The sequence below is a fragment of the Culex pipiens genome, chromosome 2, assembly GCF_016801865.2.
Source record: "Culex pipiens pallens isolate TS chromosome 2, TS_CPP_V2, whole genome shotgun sequence".
Lineage (NCBI taxonomy): Eukaryota > Metazoa > Arthropoda > Insecta > Diptera > Culicidae > Culex > Culex pipiens.
The window spans coordinates 64,021,585-64,039,810 of NC_068938.1; the positions used below are offsets into that span (position 1 = coordinate 64,021,585).

General features: G+C 40.6%; 4 protein-coding genes across 5 annotated transcripts; 2 read left to right on the plus strand and 2 right to left on the minus strand.

Moving 5' to 3' along the window:
• Positions 1–47: 47 nt before the first annotated feature.
• Positions 48–8,242, plus strand: LOC120421719 (histone-lysine N-methyltransferase SMYD3). The gene is made up of 6 exons (XM_039584966.2): positions 48–71; positions 147–492; positions 549–790; positions 1,363–1,490; positions 7,178–7,652; positions 7,717–8,242. Exons 2-6 carry the CDS (start codon positions 383–385, stop codon positions 8,097–8,099), a joined length of 1,338 nt encoding a protein of 445 aa, XP_039440900.1. The 5' UTR covers positions 48–71; positions 147–382; the 3' UTR covers positions 8,100–8,242.
• Positions 8,155–9,924, minus strand: LOC120421717 (PIN2/TERF1-interacting telomerase inhibitor 1). Of its 2 annotated transcripts, XM_039584965.2 has the most exons (3): positions 9,675–9,924; positions 8,464–9,611; positions 8,155–8,399 (listed from the first exon to the last, which is right to left on the minus strand). In XM_039584965.2, exons 1-3 carry the CDS (start codon positions 9,775–9,777, stop codon positions 8,388–8,390), a joined length of 1,263 nt encoding a protein of 420 aa, XP_039440899.1. In that variant the 5' UTR covers positions 9,778–9,924; the 3' UTR covers positions 8,155–8,387. The 2 variants fall into 2 exon arrangements, with proteins under 2 accessions (XP_039440899.1, XP_039440898.1); XM_039584964.2 differs by having other exon boundaries at positions 8,155–9,611; positions 9,675–9,922.
• Positions 9,925–14,264: 4,340 nt separating this feature from the next.
• On the minus strand, positions 14,265–15,266 carry LOC120421721 (protein TIPIN homolog). The gene has a single exon (XM_039584970.2). The coding sequence runs from the start codon at positions 15,175–15,177 to the stop codon at positions 14,353–14,355; it is 825 nt and encodes a 274-aa protein (XP_039440904.1). The 5' UTR covers positions 15,178–15,266; the 3' UTR covers positions 14,265–14,352.
• A 77-nt stretch (positions 15,267–15,343) lies between these two features.
• Positions 15,344–17,136, plus strand: LOC120421720 (la protein homolog). Its single transcript, XM_039584968.2, has 2 exons — positions 15,344–15,501; positions 15,693–17,136. The coding sequence occupies exon 2, from the start codon at positions 15,704–15,706 to the stop codon at positions 16,901–16,903; it is 1,200 nt and encodes a 399-aa protein (XP_039440902.1). The 5' UTR covers positions 15,344–15,501; positions 15,693–15,703; the 3' UTR covers positions 16,904–17,136.
• The last annotated feature ends 1,090 nt before the right edge of the window (positions 17,137–18,226 follow it).

An 18,226-nucleotide genomic window follows, 5' to 3' on the forward strand; every position in this document is an offset into this window, starting at 1 on the left:
TATTTCAAAATACTTAGCTAAAATTTGGTAAAATTCTAAATTGTTTCAAAAGATACTTCACGTTGTAATCGGTGAATTTTTGATTTTGACTAGTTACCCCTACTAAAGCTCAAACAAAACTAAAGAAAACATTTTCTAACTTTCAGGTCCATCGTCACTGTCTCGCGCACCTAATCTCACCGGCCGTCATCACCTCTTTAGCTTTTGCACTCGTCGTCTCGTCCAACATAAACAGCAACCGCGCGTGCCGGCCAGTAAACACGACCAGATCACTTCATTTGCGAGTTGGCGCTCGAGACGGTGGTTGTGTGGTTTCACTTTCGTTCCGCAGAGACCGGCATAGTCGCGACGGCAGTACGAGGTACAAGTTTTCACTTACGCAATGAGGAAGTTATTCCACAAACAGGGCAGCCTGATCCTTAAGGAGACCCCGTTTGCTTGTGTCCTGCAGTCACGTTACCGGGCGGAACGCTGCGACAAGTGCTTCAAGCCGTGAGTAGAATTTTAATGATAGAATTTCCTAATTATGATGATTGCCTTAATTTCAGGGGAAAGGTATTGAAGTGCTCGAGTTGTTTGTACGTGCGGTATTGCAACCGGCTCTGTCAGAAGGAGGCTTGGCCCGACCACCAGGAGGAATGCGGCAAGCTGAAGGAGATTGGCGACCGAGTGGTTCCGGATGCTGGCCTAATGATGTCTCGAATAATCCGTAAACTGCTGAAAGGCGGCGACGTCATGAAGGGATATTATACAGACAAGTGCTACCGGCGATTCTGGGACTTGATGCCTCGTGAGTAGAATCATAACTTGTGTTCCATTTCGTCCTCTGACCTCTTTTGTTCAATCGTGACTCAGAACGAGCGATTTGTCAGTTCATTGAGTCCAAAGTGACTAACAGACAGAGAAACAGCGAGCGAGATTCGCGAGTTCGACGAAACATTTATGCGAATGTTATTTTTGTTCACCGATTTTTGCGTTTGCGCGCGCTCGCGTTTTTCTTCCGAAACATGACCAACATCGAAGAACGCACCGAAGACGACACCGTAAGAAACTTTATGTTGAGGCATTTGTGTTGTTTTCTTCCCCTAACAATGTGATCGCTGTGTTTTTGTTTTTTTTTGAAAGGGCGTCGCACTAGCGTACTAATCGATCGAACTGCTGCTGCTGATGATTGAAGAGTTCAGTTTGAACCGGTTGCACGGCGGTGATTTATTTCTGGATTGGTGTCGTTTTACTTTTATATAATGTTTGCTTCTAAATCGGGACGATTGATCAAAAAGAAAAATACGCAACCGGCTAAATGTCAGCAGCCTTCTCAACACCTCAACAATGCCTCAATGAAATTTCTCACGCCCGTTACAGATGAGGAGGATATCAAGAAAGATGAGAAGCGCATGGAGCACTTCCAGTCGCTGACGGTCGTGCTGCGTTCGTTGATTGACGAGGCGGCCATGCCAGGGAACCAGGAGTTGCTGCGGATTTTCGGAAAGGTAGGCAAATTATGAAAAAAATGTTGCGTCCATGGGTAGATATCCCATATTGCAAGTTACAAAATTCGAGTAAATATAATACCGTTTCACAATTTAAGTATTTGACATTAAAAATGGTAATGCAATGATAAAATGTATACAACATTTCGGAAAGATTGATAAATAGTCATTTTGTATTTTTTTAAATACGGTACACACAGGTGGTTGGTCACATTTTCGTTTGTCACAGACAACAGGTGTCAAACCATCGAGGGTTGAGTGTATTTTTGAACTAAAAAAACAACACCAAAAAATTCAAAACAGTAAAAAAATAAAGAAAGGATTGAACCAGCCGGCGCCTGAAAAACTCTATAATAAAGAATAAAAAAATTAACTTATGAGGCGTCGACTAGTCCAAAATTTTGGGGAGGCACTGTTGTTTTCCGAAATCGATAGGTAAGAGTGGCGATTAGATGTTAAAGTTTCTTGTAAATCACGAATTAGGCTGGTACAAATATTTTAAAAAGTTTTTGTCACCCCCCCCCCCCCCCCCCTTCAAAATTGGCCCTAAAAATCAGGGGGCAAAACAAATATTTTTACAATAAACTTCAAAATTTCAATGAAAATTCAAGTGCAACCAGCTGAAATCAAATTAAAATACATTCTTCTGCGTTTTAAATCATTTTTAGCATGTTGAGGTTTATTAAAAAATCTTAAGATTTTTTGAAAATTTTCGATGCAAAATCTTTTTTTTCGATACAATTTTTGTTTTTGTCAGATCTTAGATTTTTTGAAAACTAATGATTGCAAAACAACTGAACTAGTGTAAAATGCATTTTAAAACACTTTTTTCATTTAAATGTGAAGACTATGGCTTGTTATTTAAATTTTTATATTTTTTTATTTTTTTTGCCCCCCCCCCCCTTGACCTCGGCCAGGGCCGAGGGACAAAAACTTTTTTAAATATTTGCATCGGCCTTATACTAGTTTTAATATTTCGATGTGATAAGTTTTTTTTTAAATCCGGAAATCATTCTTTTTTTTTTGAAAAAGATAATTTATTACAACGTGATTGAGAATGGGTAATTCTCTACCAACTCACACGAAATCGGGAAAAGTTGCCCCGACCCCTCTTCGATTTGCGTGAAACTTTGTCCTAAGGGGTAACTTTTGTCCCTGATCAAGAATCCGAGGTCCGTTTTTTGATATCTCGTGACGGAGGGGCGGTACGACCCCTTCCATTTTTGAACATGCGAAAAAAGAGGTGTTTTTCAATAATTTGCAGCCTGAAACGGTGATGAGATAGAAATTTGGTGTCAAAGGGACTTTTATGTAAAATTAGACGCCCGATTTGATGGCGTACTCAGAATTCCGAAAAAACGTATTTTTCATCGAAAAAAACACTAAAAAAGTTTTAAAAATTCTCCCATTTTCCGTTACTCGACTGTAAAAAATTTTGGAACATGTCATTTTATGGGAAATTTAATGTACTTTTCGAATCTACATTGTCCCAGAAGGGTCATTTTTTCATTTAGAACAAAAAATTTCATTTTAAAATTTCGTGTTTTTTCTAACTTTGCAGGGTTATTTTTTAGAGTGTAACAATGTTCTACAAAGTTGTAGAACAGACAATTACAAAAATTTTGATATATAGACATAAGGGGTTTGCTTATAAACATCACAAGTTATCGCGATTTTACGAAAAAAAGTTTTGAAAAAGTTACTTTTTGCGTTTCTCTTTGTTTCGTCGTCCGTGTCTGTCGCGGGTGACCATGAACGGCCATGATCGATGACGACCAACTTTTTTAAAACTTTTTTTCGTAAAATCGTGATAACTTGTGATGTTTATAAGCAAACCCCTTATGTATATATATCAAAATTTTTGTAATTGTCTGCTCTACAACTTTGTAGAACACTGTTACACTCTAAAAAATAACCCTGCAAAGTTAGAAAAAACACGAAATTTTAAAATGAAAAATTTTGTTCTAAATGAAAAAATGACCCTTCTGGGACAATGTAGATTCGAAAAGTACATTAAATTTCCCATAAAATGACATGTTCCAAAATTTTTTACAGTCGAGTAACGGAAAATGGGAGAATTTTTAAAACTTTTTTAGTGTTTTTTTCGATGAAAAATACGTTTTTTCGGAATTCTGAGTACGCCATCAAATCGGGCGTCTAATTTTACATAAAAGTCCCTTTGACACCAAATTTCTATCTCATCACCGTTTCAGGCTGCAAATTATTGAAAAACACCTCTTTTTTCGCATGTGCAAAAATGGAAGGGGTCGTACCGCCCCTCCGTCACGAGATATCAAAAAACGGACCTCGGATTCGTGATCAGGGACAAAAGTTACCCCTTAGGACAAAGTTTCACGCAAATCGAAGAGGGGTCGGGGCAACTGCTGTGTGAGTTGGCGGAGAATTACCCGAATATTAATTGAGGGGGATTTTTTTTATAAGTTTGGAAGGCGATAATAAAAAAAAAAATTTAGAGCTTCAGAAATTAGAAAATACATATTAAAAAATCAACAATTTTTCAAATCTGCAATTTTGAAAAAAATAACAGATACACAAAATTCAATATTCCAAAACTTAAAAAAAATATTAGTATAAAAAATTCAAGGGTTTAAGAAACTCATGGCCAGGGTTGCGAATGAGCGAGCGCTCACGGAAGGCTTGCTCGCTCCAGCTGGAGCGTGAGTTTTTATCAGGTAGCTCGTGCTCGCTCACGCTCACCGGAGCGTTTTGCGCTCACGTGAGCTGGTGAGCCAAAGTAGGTAGTTGTTTTTTCCTGTTGAAGCATCTGCCTGTTTGAAACGAAATTTCTAGAACTATCTTAGCACAGGCAGCAAAAACAATCAAGAAAGTGGTCGAACAAACAAAAGTAGGCAATGAAATGGATTTGATCAGCGAACCGAAATTTACGTTCTATTTAAAATATAGACATTTTTCGAACAAGGAACAAAAAACTAAATTCATAATGTAAACATTCATTGACGTGAAGAGATGCACTGTTTATTCACAAATCAAATCCATATTGGACCATATTTTATTGTTGTTATGTACACAAATATTGAAAATTTATGTATATTTTATTTATTTTTAAATAATCTTTTAAGCAGTAACAATCATCCATGATCAAGAAATCATATATAACTTGTAATTGAATATTTTCAGAGGTTTGGTTGCGAAAATGTTGAATAAAATCCACTTGTTGAAAGAAGAGCCAACCTTTCCGTGGTGAAAAATATTGATTTCAGCCCAGGGATGGAATAATCGCAAAAAAATCAATTTCGCTAGCGAACTTTCTTCACCCGCGAAAGAGAGAGGAGGCAAATCACGCAAAAGAAAATCGCTCCCGAAATTCTCCAAGAAAATCAATCTGCGGATGATTTTTTTGTGAATTTCCTTGTCAGCACCACTTACAAATATTTATTTCACTTTGTTTACACACATTGCCCATCTACAAAATGTGACAGGTCGTTTTTCGACGTGTGACGTTACACTTGCAAGTGTAATAGTGAAAATGATGTTCCGCTGAATAATCAAGATGATGATTTTTTTTAGATTCCTTTTACCGATCTTTCGTGCGCGAGAGAGAAGAGCCATACTCCCTTCGGATTTTTTCTCTTGATGAACGTCCAATGATTTTCTTTTGATGATGATTATTCCATCGCTGTTTCTCATAAACGTTAAATGATTAGCGACACGTCCAAAATGAGCGCTCCGTGAGCGAAATATGAGCGTGAGCGCGAGCGTGGAGCAAACGCGAGCTGAAAAAATCGGAGTAAAAGTGAGCGCGGGCAAACGTGAGCTAGCTCGCGCAGCGCTCCTCCTCACGAATGAGCGATAAGTGAGCGTATGGACTGCCCCCCCCCCCCCCTGCCCAATTTAAAGTGGGGCAAAAAGTATCGTGCCCCCCCCCTCCTGAGTCGGCGCCTTTGGTTCAGATTCACAAAATTAAAACGAAAAGAATTAAAATGCAAACAAAATAACAACTCATCAGACAAAAAAGTAGAAAAAATGACAAAGATAAAATAAATAAATAATTGATTGCTGAAACTAGATCAGTTGCAAATAGGTGACAGTCATTGGCCATCAACGGCGCCCGCCATGTCTGTTTGTAGATCTCGATTTTAAGAGTCAGGTTGCTACTAGGGCAGCTCGTTTACCCTGTGCAACCGTTTTTATTTATTAAAGATGTGTTTTTTTTTTTGCATGATACTGATGATACTCGTCGGTTGACACACCTAGGCGAGGAACATCCAGGAAGGAGCCCAACTACATCCGTAGTGCTGTTTGGACAAAACAGCATGGCTCTGGTTCCTTGCAAGTGTCCTATTTTCTTACCTCCACGTTGGCTTGGTTTAGTCATCATGATGACAAGGTGTAACCTAGCTGGTGGCCTGTGGAAACGACTCGTAAACCTTTGACCAGCGAGGGTCAGAGTAGAGACGGCTAGAAGAAAGGGGCGCGTCAATGTGGGAAAGGGAAGTAATTTGTGATTGTAGACGGTATTGTTTTGATTCGCAGTATGTTGAGTCAACTGCTGTGGATGTACCTGAGCATCGCAGAACGGGGTTTCTCTTCTTTCCATTTCAGCTAACAGCTATCTTCTGTTTATTTTGTTTCACTGATTTTCTAAAACGGCTTCTGCTTACTATCCTCCGTTTGATTTCTATTTTACTTATTCGATTCTCTTATTTCTCAACGGCTTTTCCACTCTATTTCACCAATTGATGCTGCTGTAAAAAACTGTCTGCTTTCCCTTAATTTGGCAGCGATGTCAATTTTGTTTATCATGTGCCTTTTCTTTATTTATCTATTTGAATAATTTCTCATCTTCCCTATAAATTGCCCTCAATACAATCTAAGCTTGTTTGTTACCTCTTTTTATTAACTATTGTTAATTTCTATATCTACTTCATAAATTACTTTCTTCCTTTTACTATTGATTCTTTACATAGTATATTTCCTTCACTGTCCATTGCTTTGAAACTTCACCTTTTTATTGAGCAAGTGAGGTTCGAGCCCTTACTCAATTTATGGAATGATTAAAGGATTAACACAAATATTACTATTGTACTTTTGAAAAACTTTTTTAAAATGATTAGGACCAAAATATTGTAACACAGCACCGCGACAAAAGAAATAGCTACAGATAAACACGACTCAACAATAGGGGAGATTTCAGGAGAAAACAATACACAGTAAAATAACAACTAGTTTTTGAATTCAAACTAAAAATAAAACAGTTTTTGCTTTGATAAAAGTTGATAGGCACACTATAGATGGTTAGGCGCTTATACTTACATCAAACCCTACGTAATGTACCACCCCCGGCCGAGTTAAAATGCGTAACCGGAAAAGAAGGTGTGCATGCCTGGCACGAACACTCAAAGCGTGTTCTAGCGTGCTGCTCGTACTGACTCAGAGCAAGGGTGAGATGTAGGTGTAAGGGCAGTGCGTGTTCGTCGGGAACCTGGTGCATAAGATCGGTCAAGGCCCGTTCTTACACTGAAAATTGCGAATTGCGAAAGATGTGTATTTTTTTAAAGTCTTTTTTTTTCAATTTTTAATTAACCTTTTATTTAAAAATTTAGATTAAAACTTATAAATATTTTCCAGGGGATTAAGTTAAATATGTGTAATAAGCCAGGTCGGAAAAAAACTAACTGAAGACGCGTGTGCTCCAACCCTTCCAGATGTGCATCAACAGCTTCAACATCCTGGACGACGAGATGAACAGCATCGGCACCGGGATGTACCTGGGCGCGTCCATCATGGACCACAGCTGCCGCCCGAACGCGGTGGCCATCTTCGACGGATGCAACCTGAACGTGCGCCTGCTCGAGGACTACCACGGGGCGGAGATTGACTTCTCGAAGATTTTCATCTCGTACATCGACCTGCTCAATCCGACAGACGTGCGGCGCGACATGTTGCGCAAGCGGTACTACTTCGAGTGTGGCTGCGAGCGGTGCCGCGACGAGCAGGAACTGAAGCTGATGAATGGGGCCGCTTGCGCGAACGCCCAGTGCGACGAGCCGATCTCGATGACGGCCCGGCAGGATCGGTGTCCGGGCTGTTCGACGGCCATCAAGCAGACCGAGCGGGACAAGTTCCGCGAGATAAGCGCTTTCACGATGACCCAACTGGAGCAGATGAAGGACGTTACTTGTGAGGAGTGAGGTTTTGGAGGTGGGATGTTCTGTATTAACTGGATTTCTTTTATTTTTTTTAGATTTGGACATTTGCCAGCTGTGTTTGAGCAAGCAGGAGAAGGTCTTCCATCCGTTCAACGTTTGGTACTTGAAGACGCTGGATCTTGCGTTCGAAAGTGCCATCGAAATGGAAAAGTGGGAAGACGCGATCGATTACGGTAGCCGGCTTAAGGATGGCTTCAAGCGGTTCAACGGAGCGTTCCATCCGCTTTACGCTTTGCTGCTGCTCAAGCTGGGCAAAATCGAAATCTACCTCAAGCACGGCAAGGAGGCGCTGATGAACGTCAACGAGAGCGAGAAGATTCTGCGCATCACGCACGGCGAGGAGCACGACCTGTACAAGAAACAGCTGATTCCGCTGCTGTGCCAGGCCGCGACCGAGTACGAACAAATGGACAAATGAACCCATCCATGGAACGTGATATTCTGCTGGATCAGAGCGAGCGACAACTATCGTGTTAAACTATTGCTACCTAATTTATTCAACTTGTTTTTTTCTTCTTATTTGCAATTTTACAAAAAAAAAATAAACTCAAAGACACACAACCGGTTCAAATTCCTTTGAACGCACTCACCTTCTTCAGCATCTGCCGCTTCCGGTGGGCCGACGTCTGCTTCTGCCGTACAAACTGGTGCTTCTCCAGCGTTTGCTTCGTCTTTCCCTCGCGCCGCACCAGCTTCACGTCCTGCGTTAGCCCGTAGCCTACAATATCCGCAAAGTTAGACCCGGCGAAGCAGTGCTCGTCCAGTTGCTTTAAAACACTGACCTTCACGCGGCACGTCACTTCGTCGTCGTCGTCGTCACCGTCGTGCTCGTCCTGTTTCTTCTTCTTTTTCTTTTTGCCTTCCGTGGGGGCCTCGTCGGGAATCTGAGCGGTTTCCTCCTCAACGGGTTGGCAGTCCTGATCATCTTCCTGGGACTGTTTTCGCTTTTTCTTTTTCGACTTCTTTTTTGGCGCCTCGTCGACTTGCTCTAAAGTCGCTGCTTCTTCGACGACTTCGCCAACAACTTCCTCACTGTCGTCGGATGGCTTTCGTTTACTTTTCTTCGACTTTCGCTCAACAGGTTCCTCCAACTGTTCTAAACTGGTCTGCTCTTCTACAGTTTCTTGAGCTTCCTCCTCAATTTGCCTTTGTTTTTCCTTTTTGGACTTTTTTTTGGGAGTTTTTTCAACTTCCTGTGCGACCTCTACTTCCGGTTCTTCATTCTTTGAACGCTTCTTCTTCTTTTTGGGAATCTCTTCGACTTCTTGAAAAACTTCAGGCTCTGGTTCCGGTTCCGGTTGCACTTCCTCTTCATGCTTTCGTTTCGACTTTTTGGACTTTTTCCTTTCCGGCTCTTCCACGGCAGCCGCAACCTTCACCCCCATCTTCTCCTGCATCTTCATCTTGAAGTAGTCCTGCACCGACACGGCGGCCTTAATCGTCGTCAACCCCAAAATGTTCCTCTCCTCCGAGGGTTCAGCTTCCTCCTCCACCTCCACCTCATCCGCCACCTCACCGCCCACAATCTGACTCTTGACCTCCTCCAGCGACTTCTTCCCGAATATGTTCGCCAAGTCCTTCTCGCTAGCCCGGCTCAGATCCTTCCCCCGGGTAAACTTCTTATAATGTACCCGGGCGCGCGAATTTTTCGACTTTTCCTCCAGCGACTTCATCTTCGCCAGGTCCACCTCATCCTCCCCCACTTGCGCGTCGTCATCCTCTCCGCCATTCAACGACTTGAGCAGCTGGTTAAAGTCCTGATCGTGCTGCGTCCAGTGGTCGTCCTTTTCGCCGGCGTACCCGAACCCCTCGCTGTCCTGCTTCAGCTTGGGCAGAATCGGCGCCGACATGCCGTCCTCGCGCTTGCCCAGCCCCTTGCCCTCGGACCAGCCCAGCTTTTCGAGCATCCGCACGCCAAAGTTGGTGGAATCTGCGAGGGAGACGGAACGCGGTTAGTGGCTTGAACAACCCATTAGGGTAGGGAAACACTCACCATTGTAAACAGGGTTCGCACGTGCTTTCATCTTCACCTGGCACAACTTTTTCTGGCGCTGCTTCATGCTCGGCAGGGCCACGGAACCGAGGTAGTCGTCCATGGTGCCGGATTTGGTTTGCACAATTTTAGTGTTTTAAATGATCCAAATTCCAATTTACTGAAGCAAATTCCGTTTAAATTCCACAAAATGATCCGAACATCGGCGCGAGAATGAAAACAGTGCGGAAAAGCATGCTCGCGTTTGACAGATTAGAGGTAAACATTACACTGTGAAATGAAATTACAACTTGCACCAGGGGTGCGAAGAAGGTAGAACTCTTGTCATTTTACCGAGCGGCTTTGGGTCAACACGGTCAACTCTGGATCATGGCCTATCTACAATCACTTAGCTTAGAACATCTAAGTAAAGTATTTACTTAGGAAAGTACGCAACTTACGGCCGTCATCCACAATCAACTTAGAAATTTTGCTGGGCTGATATACGTTGCTATGCAGTTGTTTGTTTACCTTTGATATTGAAACGTCAACTTACCGTAGATTTTGAATTTTTTCAAACCATACGTCAGTTTCTAATTTGATTACTTTTCCATTGTAGAAGCTCGGCTTCATTTCCATTGATTCAAATTCCTAAGCTAAGTGAAATTTTCTAAGCTAAGTGATTGTAGATAGGCCATCATGCGTGATTTGGAAACGCACCTTGTTGAAAATGATAAAAAAGATGATTTTCAATCACTCCTAAAAGTTTCATGATCAAACTGAGTAGGGGAAATTCTCGTGTGTTTGGCAGGTTAAGCTCTCGCTCCTAACTCCATCCAATTTGCTGATTTTCACTATTTAAACAACTAATTTTGCAAAACTTTTGATAGAAACTTGCTTGCTCACTTCTTATTGAGCTATTTACACAGACAACAGACGTAGCAGCTAGAACAAAATAATTTAAATATCGTGTGTAAAAACATGGCGGATGACAAACTAACGCCATCTCGTAGTCTATTGCCACTTGCAAGAATAAGCCTGAATGTAGACTGCAGTGCACCGCAGTCTTTGCAGGAGCCGCATTCTGATTCTCACCAACATGATTTTTATGATGCTAAGTTTTTTTTTATAAATTGACTTTTTTGCTCTGAATATAACTTAAAGTTATCTGAAGTGATTATCAAAATAATTACCTTCGACATTTCTAAACTATTTTTAGTCTACACATCAATTTTCTTGACGAAAAAGAGGCATGAACATTTTGATGAGAATGACAATGCGCCCAACCACGTGCTTTTCAATGTTGTTGTTTAAACTTGAGAGCAGCGCGGGAGAGATGTCAAATCTCCTAAGCGACGGCAGCGCCAAAACAAAAAAAAACAAAAACAAAAAAAAAAAAACAAAAAAAAAAAAAAAAAAAAAAAAAAAAAAAAAAACAAAAAAAAAAAAAAAACAAAAAAAAAAAACAAAAAAAAAAAAAAAAACAAAAAAAAAAAAAAAAACAAAAAAAAAAAAAAAAAAAAAAACAAAAAAAAAAAAAAAAACAAAAAAAAACAAAAAAAAAAAAAAAAAAAAAAAAAAAACAAAAAAAAAAACAAAAAAAAAAACAAAAAAAAAAAAAAAAAAAAAAAAAAAAACAAAAAAAAAAAAAAAAAAAAAAAAAAACAAAAAACAAAAAACAAAAAACAAAAAACAAAAAAAAAAAAACAAAAAAAAAAACAAAAAACAAAAAACAAAAAACAAAAAACAAAAAACAAAAAACAAAAAACAAAAAACAAAAAAACAAAAAAACAAAAACAAAAAAAAAAAAACAAAAAACCAAACGGCTTGCCATTCTTAATAAAACCGTTGCAAGCTTTTACACAAGGTGGTGATCGAGCCAAAACGTCTGTTGTCTGTGCTATTTATCACTCGATTTCAGTTGAAAACGCTTTTAATTAGCTTTAATTGAATGTCAAAGTTCTCGCCTGCCAACATTAGAGGCACGCTGGAATTAGATGCTGTTCGTCTAAGAGATGATTTAAGCCAAGATTTAAGCTCAAAATTTTGCCAGGCACAAAGTGAACTGTCAAACTTTGTGAGCGTTTTTCTCTAAAACATAGTTGATTAATTACGGTTGCCGCGATATCTCGAGATGGGATGGTGGTGGGCAAAAAAAGAGCGAGCCACTCAAAGAGCCGGTTCACTAAAAAGAGTGAACGAACCATGGCTCACAAGAACCGTGGTTCTTTTTTAAACTCCGGTCTTTTGAAAGAACCGTTCCATGATAGAATGATTTTTAAACTTGTTATAAATATAACTTATCGAATTTTGAACAAATTGCATAAAAAAGTGTTTTTAGAATTGAAAATACTATTCTCAATTGAAAAATTATAGCTTATAAAAATAAATCCCAAAATAGCATTGCTGCCAAAAACCACTTTAAGCGGTGTATATACTTCGGAAGGAATCGGTTAAGAAAAATTTCAAATGGACAAGAGCAGCAGTGGAAGCAAGCCAGAGAGGGTGAAGAAAAGCCCCAAGAAAACGCTCCCTCTCCTTTGTTCTGCTGTTCGTAAAGCTGTTTCTTGACCCCTTTCCTTCCGATCTCCAAACTAGCCTTTAAGCGGTGTATGCACTTCGGAAGGAATCGGTCAAGAAAAATTTCAAATGGGCAGCAGTGGCAGTGGAAGCAAGCCATAGAGGGTGAAGGAAAGCCCCAAGAAAACGCTTCCTCTCCTTTGCCCTGCTGTTCGTAAAGATGTTTCTTGACCCCCTTTCCTTTCGATCTCCATACTAGCCCTTAAAGTTTTCAAACTTATTTTCAGTTTACAACTTTTCTATGAAATTCCAAAAGTAAATGATTTTCTAAACAAAATGGAAAAGCTTTTCTTTATATAACTGCCCGTACATATACATTTAAGTATTATCCGAATATAAATTTGAACATTCAAAATTGCATAGCTTGTAAAATATTACCAAAAATCTACTAAATAGCTGAGAGATTATGGTAAAATAATAATTCTCTTGCCTGATTTAACTTCAGTGTTTATAGATTTCATCGATGAAATCAGAATTTAGAAAAGAGTTCGCAAAATCACACAATTCTTTAAAAAAAACCTTTATATCAACATTTTGAAAAAGAGCGAAAGAGCCGTTCAAAAGAGCGGCTCTTTTTAGTGAGCGAACGAAAATGAGCGGCTCCTAAAAAAGAGCGGCTTTGCCCACCTCTAAGGTGGACCAAATGAACAAGTAGTTTCTATCACAGAATCGTTAGTTTTACCACAGACAAGTTTTACGAAACATTGTGGCTTGTTCACGTCTTGTTGTATAGCAAGAGGACTACAAATAAGCTACGATGCCAGATTATTTTATGGGAGATCTGTATTTTCTTAAAAATAAATCTGTATTTTATCTGTATCATGTCAAATTCGTAGCCACAGAAGATTTTTTTTGAATTTTAACAGCAGATTGAAGCATTCTAGTCATATAGAATCATAATTCAGTTACAAAATTGTTGAAATTTTTAAAATTTAATCATTTTAAAAAAATCTGTATATACAGATTTTTGTGATTTTTGGGATCGAATAATCTGTATAATACAGATTTATCTGTATACACTCAAACCCCGATGTTGTCAAACGAACGGGGTCACTTTTTAGTTTGACACACCTTTTACACGGAGTTCACACACACTACCAAACGTTTGTTTTGATAGTGTGCGTGAGCGCCGTGTAAAAAGTGACAGTTCCTCACTTTTTAGTTTGACTTTGACCAACCAACGGGGTACAAACTAAAAAAGCGTCAAACGAAAAAGTGACCAACCACCGGGGGTTGAGTGTATCTGGCATGGCTGCAAATAAGACTGAGCATTTTCATTCGTTTCTACCACTCGAATAGTGTGCTCCATTAGGTTTTACGCCGACTCGGTTTTTAGGTTAGAAATTTGACAGCTTGGCTGCATTGTTTACATTTTTTGCACCTGTTTTGCACGTGTGTCTCAGCAAAAATGTGTGTGCGTGTGCGCTCGTGACGTCACGCTGTAAAACCTAATTGCTAACTGGGGCGATTAGGGACATATAGGCGAATAGGAACCCATGAGACAATTATATGCAGAAACAAAGAAATCAGTCGGGAAATTTTATTCGCGTTTTCTCAAAAATGGGGTTGATAATATACAACAAAAATTTTGTTGATTCAAACCTCGTACAGGCTGATTCTACAAAACATTTTTCTGCGTGTACAAATCTGTTATAAAACAAATAATTTTTTTAAAGATCGATCCACTTAAAAAATCATACCAAATACCAAAAACCAAGCTTTGAAAAACGCATTTTTTACCGATAGAATATTTTGATTTGTACCTGATTCAGGCCAGTAAAATTATCTTTCTACGTATAAATGGAGCCTAACATTTTAAAAATGCACAAAACTTCTGTAAACAATAGTGCATCCCTTTCACTCGAATGACAGTTTGTATAAGGTGTGAGAGGGATACACTGTTGTTTACAAAAGTTTTGTGGCCTAATGAAATGGAAAGATTTAATGTCCGATGGGGTATTTCGGTTTGAAATATTTTGTTCCAGACACACCATGCACCTCGTAATTTTGTGTTAGCAAAAAATACAAATTTTGTGTTATCACAAAAAGAATGAATGCTGTCTTACAAATTATAATTTATTGATTCACATTACATTGAAGATTTAAACGTTTAATGCCTTCACTCCTTCACAGCAGCATCTTGCGAGGCGGCCGCTGCCGCAGCCGCCATTTTCGCCTTCCGTATCTCCAGCGCCTTCAGCCTGTTGGCGGCTATTTTGGCCCGCATCTCCTCGGTCATAGCCGGAGAAGGTTCTTTCGGGGCAGGCGCAACCGGTGGCGGAACCGGCGTCCGCATACTCTCGTCCCGCACGGCGTCAAAGTTACACTCCGAGACGGACAGATCGGCCACGCCCGAAGTGTTGGCCGCTCGCGAGATTGCGATCTGCTCTTCGATCATACTGTCCAGCGGATCGAGCGGTTGGTTGAAGGCGGCGTTCGACTCGTACATCAGCCCACCGGCATTGTCGTCCCCGCCGTCGTCTGCTTCGGCATCGTTTGTAACCACCGGGTCGAGCATTCCCAGCCGGTACTTGTTCATGTAGGTGTGCATCTGCTTCTTTTTGCCGAGACGCTCGATCGTGCTGAGGCAATCGTCCAGGTTGTACTTGGGGTACATCCGGTGGGCCCAGTGCTGCATTCGTTTCATGATCGCGTTCAGATCGTCCGCTTCACGCCCTTTGCCGCGAAATTTGAAACCCTTGAAGTAGTTCTCCAGGTCGGCGATTCCGCGCTGTCCGCAAAGGCGTTGGACGTTCAGCAGGTTCCGAGGGTTTCGAACGGTTCGCTGCTTCGGCTCGATCTTGACCGGTTTACTGGGACCTGCTTCGTTGTCCCCGCCATCGCCATCGTTGTCCGGCTGACCTTCGTCCTCGGAGAGGATTCGGCCGTCGTTTTCGTTGCCAAGTTCATCCGCATCGCCAAACAGGTTGTCGTAGTGGGACATTTTACTGGCAAAGTTGATTCTAAAATTAATTCAATCTTACAATTTTTACAATCTGTGTTTATCGCAACAAATTTCAAAATATGTTTACAAAATTTCGCGCCAAATCGAATTTCTACTGACGGACACACCTTCTTCGAGGTCCTCAAAGGCAAGTTGTCGCCGCGTTCGGTAAAGTCGGTAAAAAGACATTCCGATGAAGCGCGTGCACGCGCTGTCATTTCAAAACGTCACTTTTCGGCATCTCGATTTGTTTTCTTGTAAATTACACACGTGCGGAGAACGCGGCTAACAATTTTCCGACTTTTTCGCTGTAATTTCGCACAGGTAAGTGTTGAAAAAGTTCGCTTTTGATTGCTTTATTGGGCTACCTCCGAAATTTGCCTGGGATTAGAGGAAAACGTTGAAATTATCAGAAATATTGACGAAACAACTTTTTCCTACCGACAACGGAACATAACCTTAAAAATCGTTGCTCAGAATTTCGTCAGTTTTGATTGAAATTTCATCCGTTACAGACCTTCCCACAATGACTGAAACCGAGACGAAGGTGGCCGCCGCCGAGGAGCCCACAAAGACCACAGAGGAAGAGGCACCGGAAAGCACGGACGAAGCAACGACGACCCCGGCAAATGTGTCCAAGTTGGAGGGATCCATCATTCGCCAGCTGGAGTACTACTTCGGCGATGCCAACCTAGCCCGGGACAAGTTCCTGCTTGAGCAGATCTCCAAGGAGGAAGGCTGGGTTCCGCTGGACGTGCTGCTTACCTTCAAGCGGCTCAAGTCACTGAGCGAGGACAAGAAGGTGATTGTCGATGCCATCGAAAAGTCCGACGAGGGACTGATCGAGATCAGCGAGGACCGCGAAAAGCTGCGTCGCCACCCGGAACGTCCCGTGCCGGAGCTGAACGAGGAGAAGCGCAAGGAGATCTACGCGCGCACCGTCTACGTCAAGGGATTCGCCCCGGAAGACGGCACCCAAATGAACGAGCTGCTCGAGTTCTTCGAGCCGTACGAGAAGGTGTCCAACATTGTGATGCGAAAGTACCACGACAAGGCCACCAAGAAGTACCTGTTCAAGGGCAGCGTGTTCGTGACGTTCGCCAACAAGGAACAAGCCGCGGAGTTCCTCAAGAAGGAGAAACTCACCTACAAAGAGAAGGAGCTGATCTGCAAGAGCCAGGACGATTACTTCGAGCAGAAGAAGGCCGAACGCAAGAAGAAGGACAAAAAGAAGGAGGAGGAAAAGTTCGACATCGGTCACCTGCCAAAGGTCGCCTGCGTCCATCTGGACGGCTTCGGCAAGGAAACTAGCCGCGAAACCATCAAGGAGACGATTCTCAAGCTGGACGAGTCGCTGGAGGTCGCCTTCATCGATTACCAGAAAACGGACAGCAACGGCGTGGTGCGGTTCTCCACCGAAGGCAACGGCAAGAAGTTTGTCGAGAAGCTGACCGACAACAAGATCACAATCGACGACGAAGAAATCACCGCCCGGCTGCTCGAAGGGGACGAAGAGACGGAATTCCTGCGCAAGGTCGTCAAGGACCAGGCGGCGCGGCGAGCGGCCCAGGGCGGACGCAACAAGGGACGCTTCCAGAAGGGAGGCCACCGGAATCACAAGAATGGCGGTGGCGGCCACGGTGGCAAGAAGCGAAAGACCGAAGACGAGAGTTCGGCCGAACCGGCCACCAAGAAGGTGACGACGGAGGCGAAGGCCGATGCGTAGATTCGATTTTCTCTTTTAGCTTGATAAGGTCAGGTTTTTTTTTCCTTTCGTCGATAAGATTTTACGTTCGTACACTTGAATTGTTTGAACTTGAGGGGCAGTTTTTTCAAAGAGAGATGCTTGAAAGACGAGCTCCGCGTTTGATTTGAAGTAACTATTTTCACTAATCTTTCCAAATAACGTATTGTTAGGAATAACCACAGAAATACAATAATTAATATTGTAAACATCAACATTTACTAAGATCTCTTTTTTAACGTACCTAGTGTCAAAGATATATCACAAATGCCTTAACTCTTTTTTTCCAAACACCTCGTTAATTTTTTTAAAACATAAAACAAGAGTAGCAAAGTGGTTCGTAGAACAAATTAGGTAATTCTGCCTAAAATTTGAAAAAAAAAAATGAAAATGTGGGCAGTAGAGGATTAATATTGTTGATCCGACCTTTAGTTGTTAAAATATACGTGGTGATTATTGCATTCGATCGTAATATTCCGATCGAAATTTCTCGATGGTAAGTCGTAATATGTCGATGGTAAGTCGTAATTTCTCGATCTACCATTGACAAATTACGACTAACGATCGAGAAAATCTCGATACGTGTTTTTTTTAAATTCAAGTATTCAAAAATTAGATTTTTTTTTAAAAGTTTCAAAAAAAAATTAAAAATTTCAAAAAATTAAACAGCTTCAAAAATTTATGAAGTTTCAAAAATTTCAAAAATTTGAAAAAAATCAAAAATTTTAAAACTTTAAAAATTTTTAAAACTTTCAAGAATTCTAAAATTTTTAAAAAAATCAAAAATTTTATAGATTTCAGAAATTGAATTTGAAAAATTCAAAAATTCCAAAAATTTCACAAAATCTTCAAAAACATACCTACATAAAAATTTAAAAAAATTCAAAATAATCAAAAATTTCGCAAAGAATTTTTTGATTTTTTTTTTTGAAATTTTTAAAAATGTTAAAATTTTGAAATTTTTGAATTTTTTGAAATTTTTAAAATTCTAGAAATTTTTAAAATTTTAGAAATTTTTGAATTTTTTGAAATTTTTAAAATTTTTGAAATTTTTAAAAGTTTTGAAATTTTGGATTTTTTTTAAATATTCCGTTAAAATTGCAGGCCAAGGGTGCATGATACTGATGATACTCGTCGGTTGACACACCTAGGCGAGGAACATCCCGGAAGGAGCCCAACTACATCCGTAGTGCTGTTTGAACAAAACAGCATGGCTCTGGTTCCTTGCAAGTGTCCTATTTTCTTACCTCCACGTTGGCTTGGTTTAGTCATCATGATGACAAGGTGTAACCTAGCTGGTGGCCT

Coding starts and splice junctions, on each gene's coding strand:
- LOC120421719 (XM_039584966.2), top strand. CDS start 383: ATGAGGAAGTTATTCCACAAACAGGGCAGCCTGATCCTTAAGGAGACC. Junction 493..548: donor TGCGACAAGTGCTTCAAGCC/GTGAGTAGAATT, acceptor CCTTAATTTCAG/GGGAAAGGTATTGAAGTGCT. Junction 1,491..7,177: donor TGCTGCGGATTTTCGGAAAG/GTAGGCAAATTA, acceptor CAACCCTTCCAG/ATGTGCATCAACAGCTTCAA.
- LOC120421717 (XM_039584964.2), bottom strand. CDS start 9,777: ATGGACGACTACCTCGGTTCCGTGGCCCTGCCGAGCATGAAGCAGCGC. Junction 9,612..9,674: donor TGCGAACCCTGTTTACAATG/GTGAGTGTTTCC, acceptor TCTCCCTCGCAG/ATTCCACCAACTTTGGCGTG.
- LOC120421721 (XM_039584970.2), bottom strand. CDS start 15,177: ATGTCCCACTACGACAACCTGTTTGGCGATGCGGATGAACTTGGCAAC.
- LOC120421720 (XM_039584968.2), top strand. CDS start 15,704: ATGACTGAAACCGAGACGAAGGTGGCCGCCGCCGAGGAGCCCACAAAG.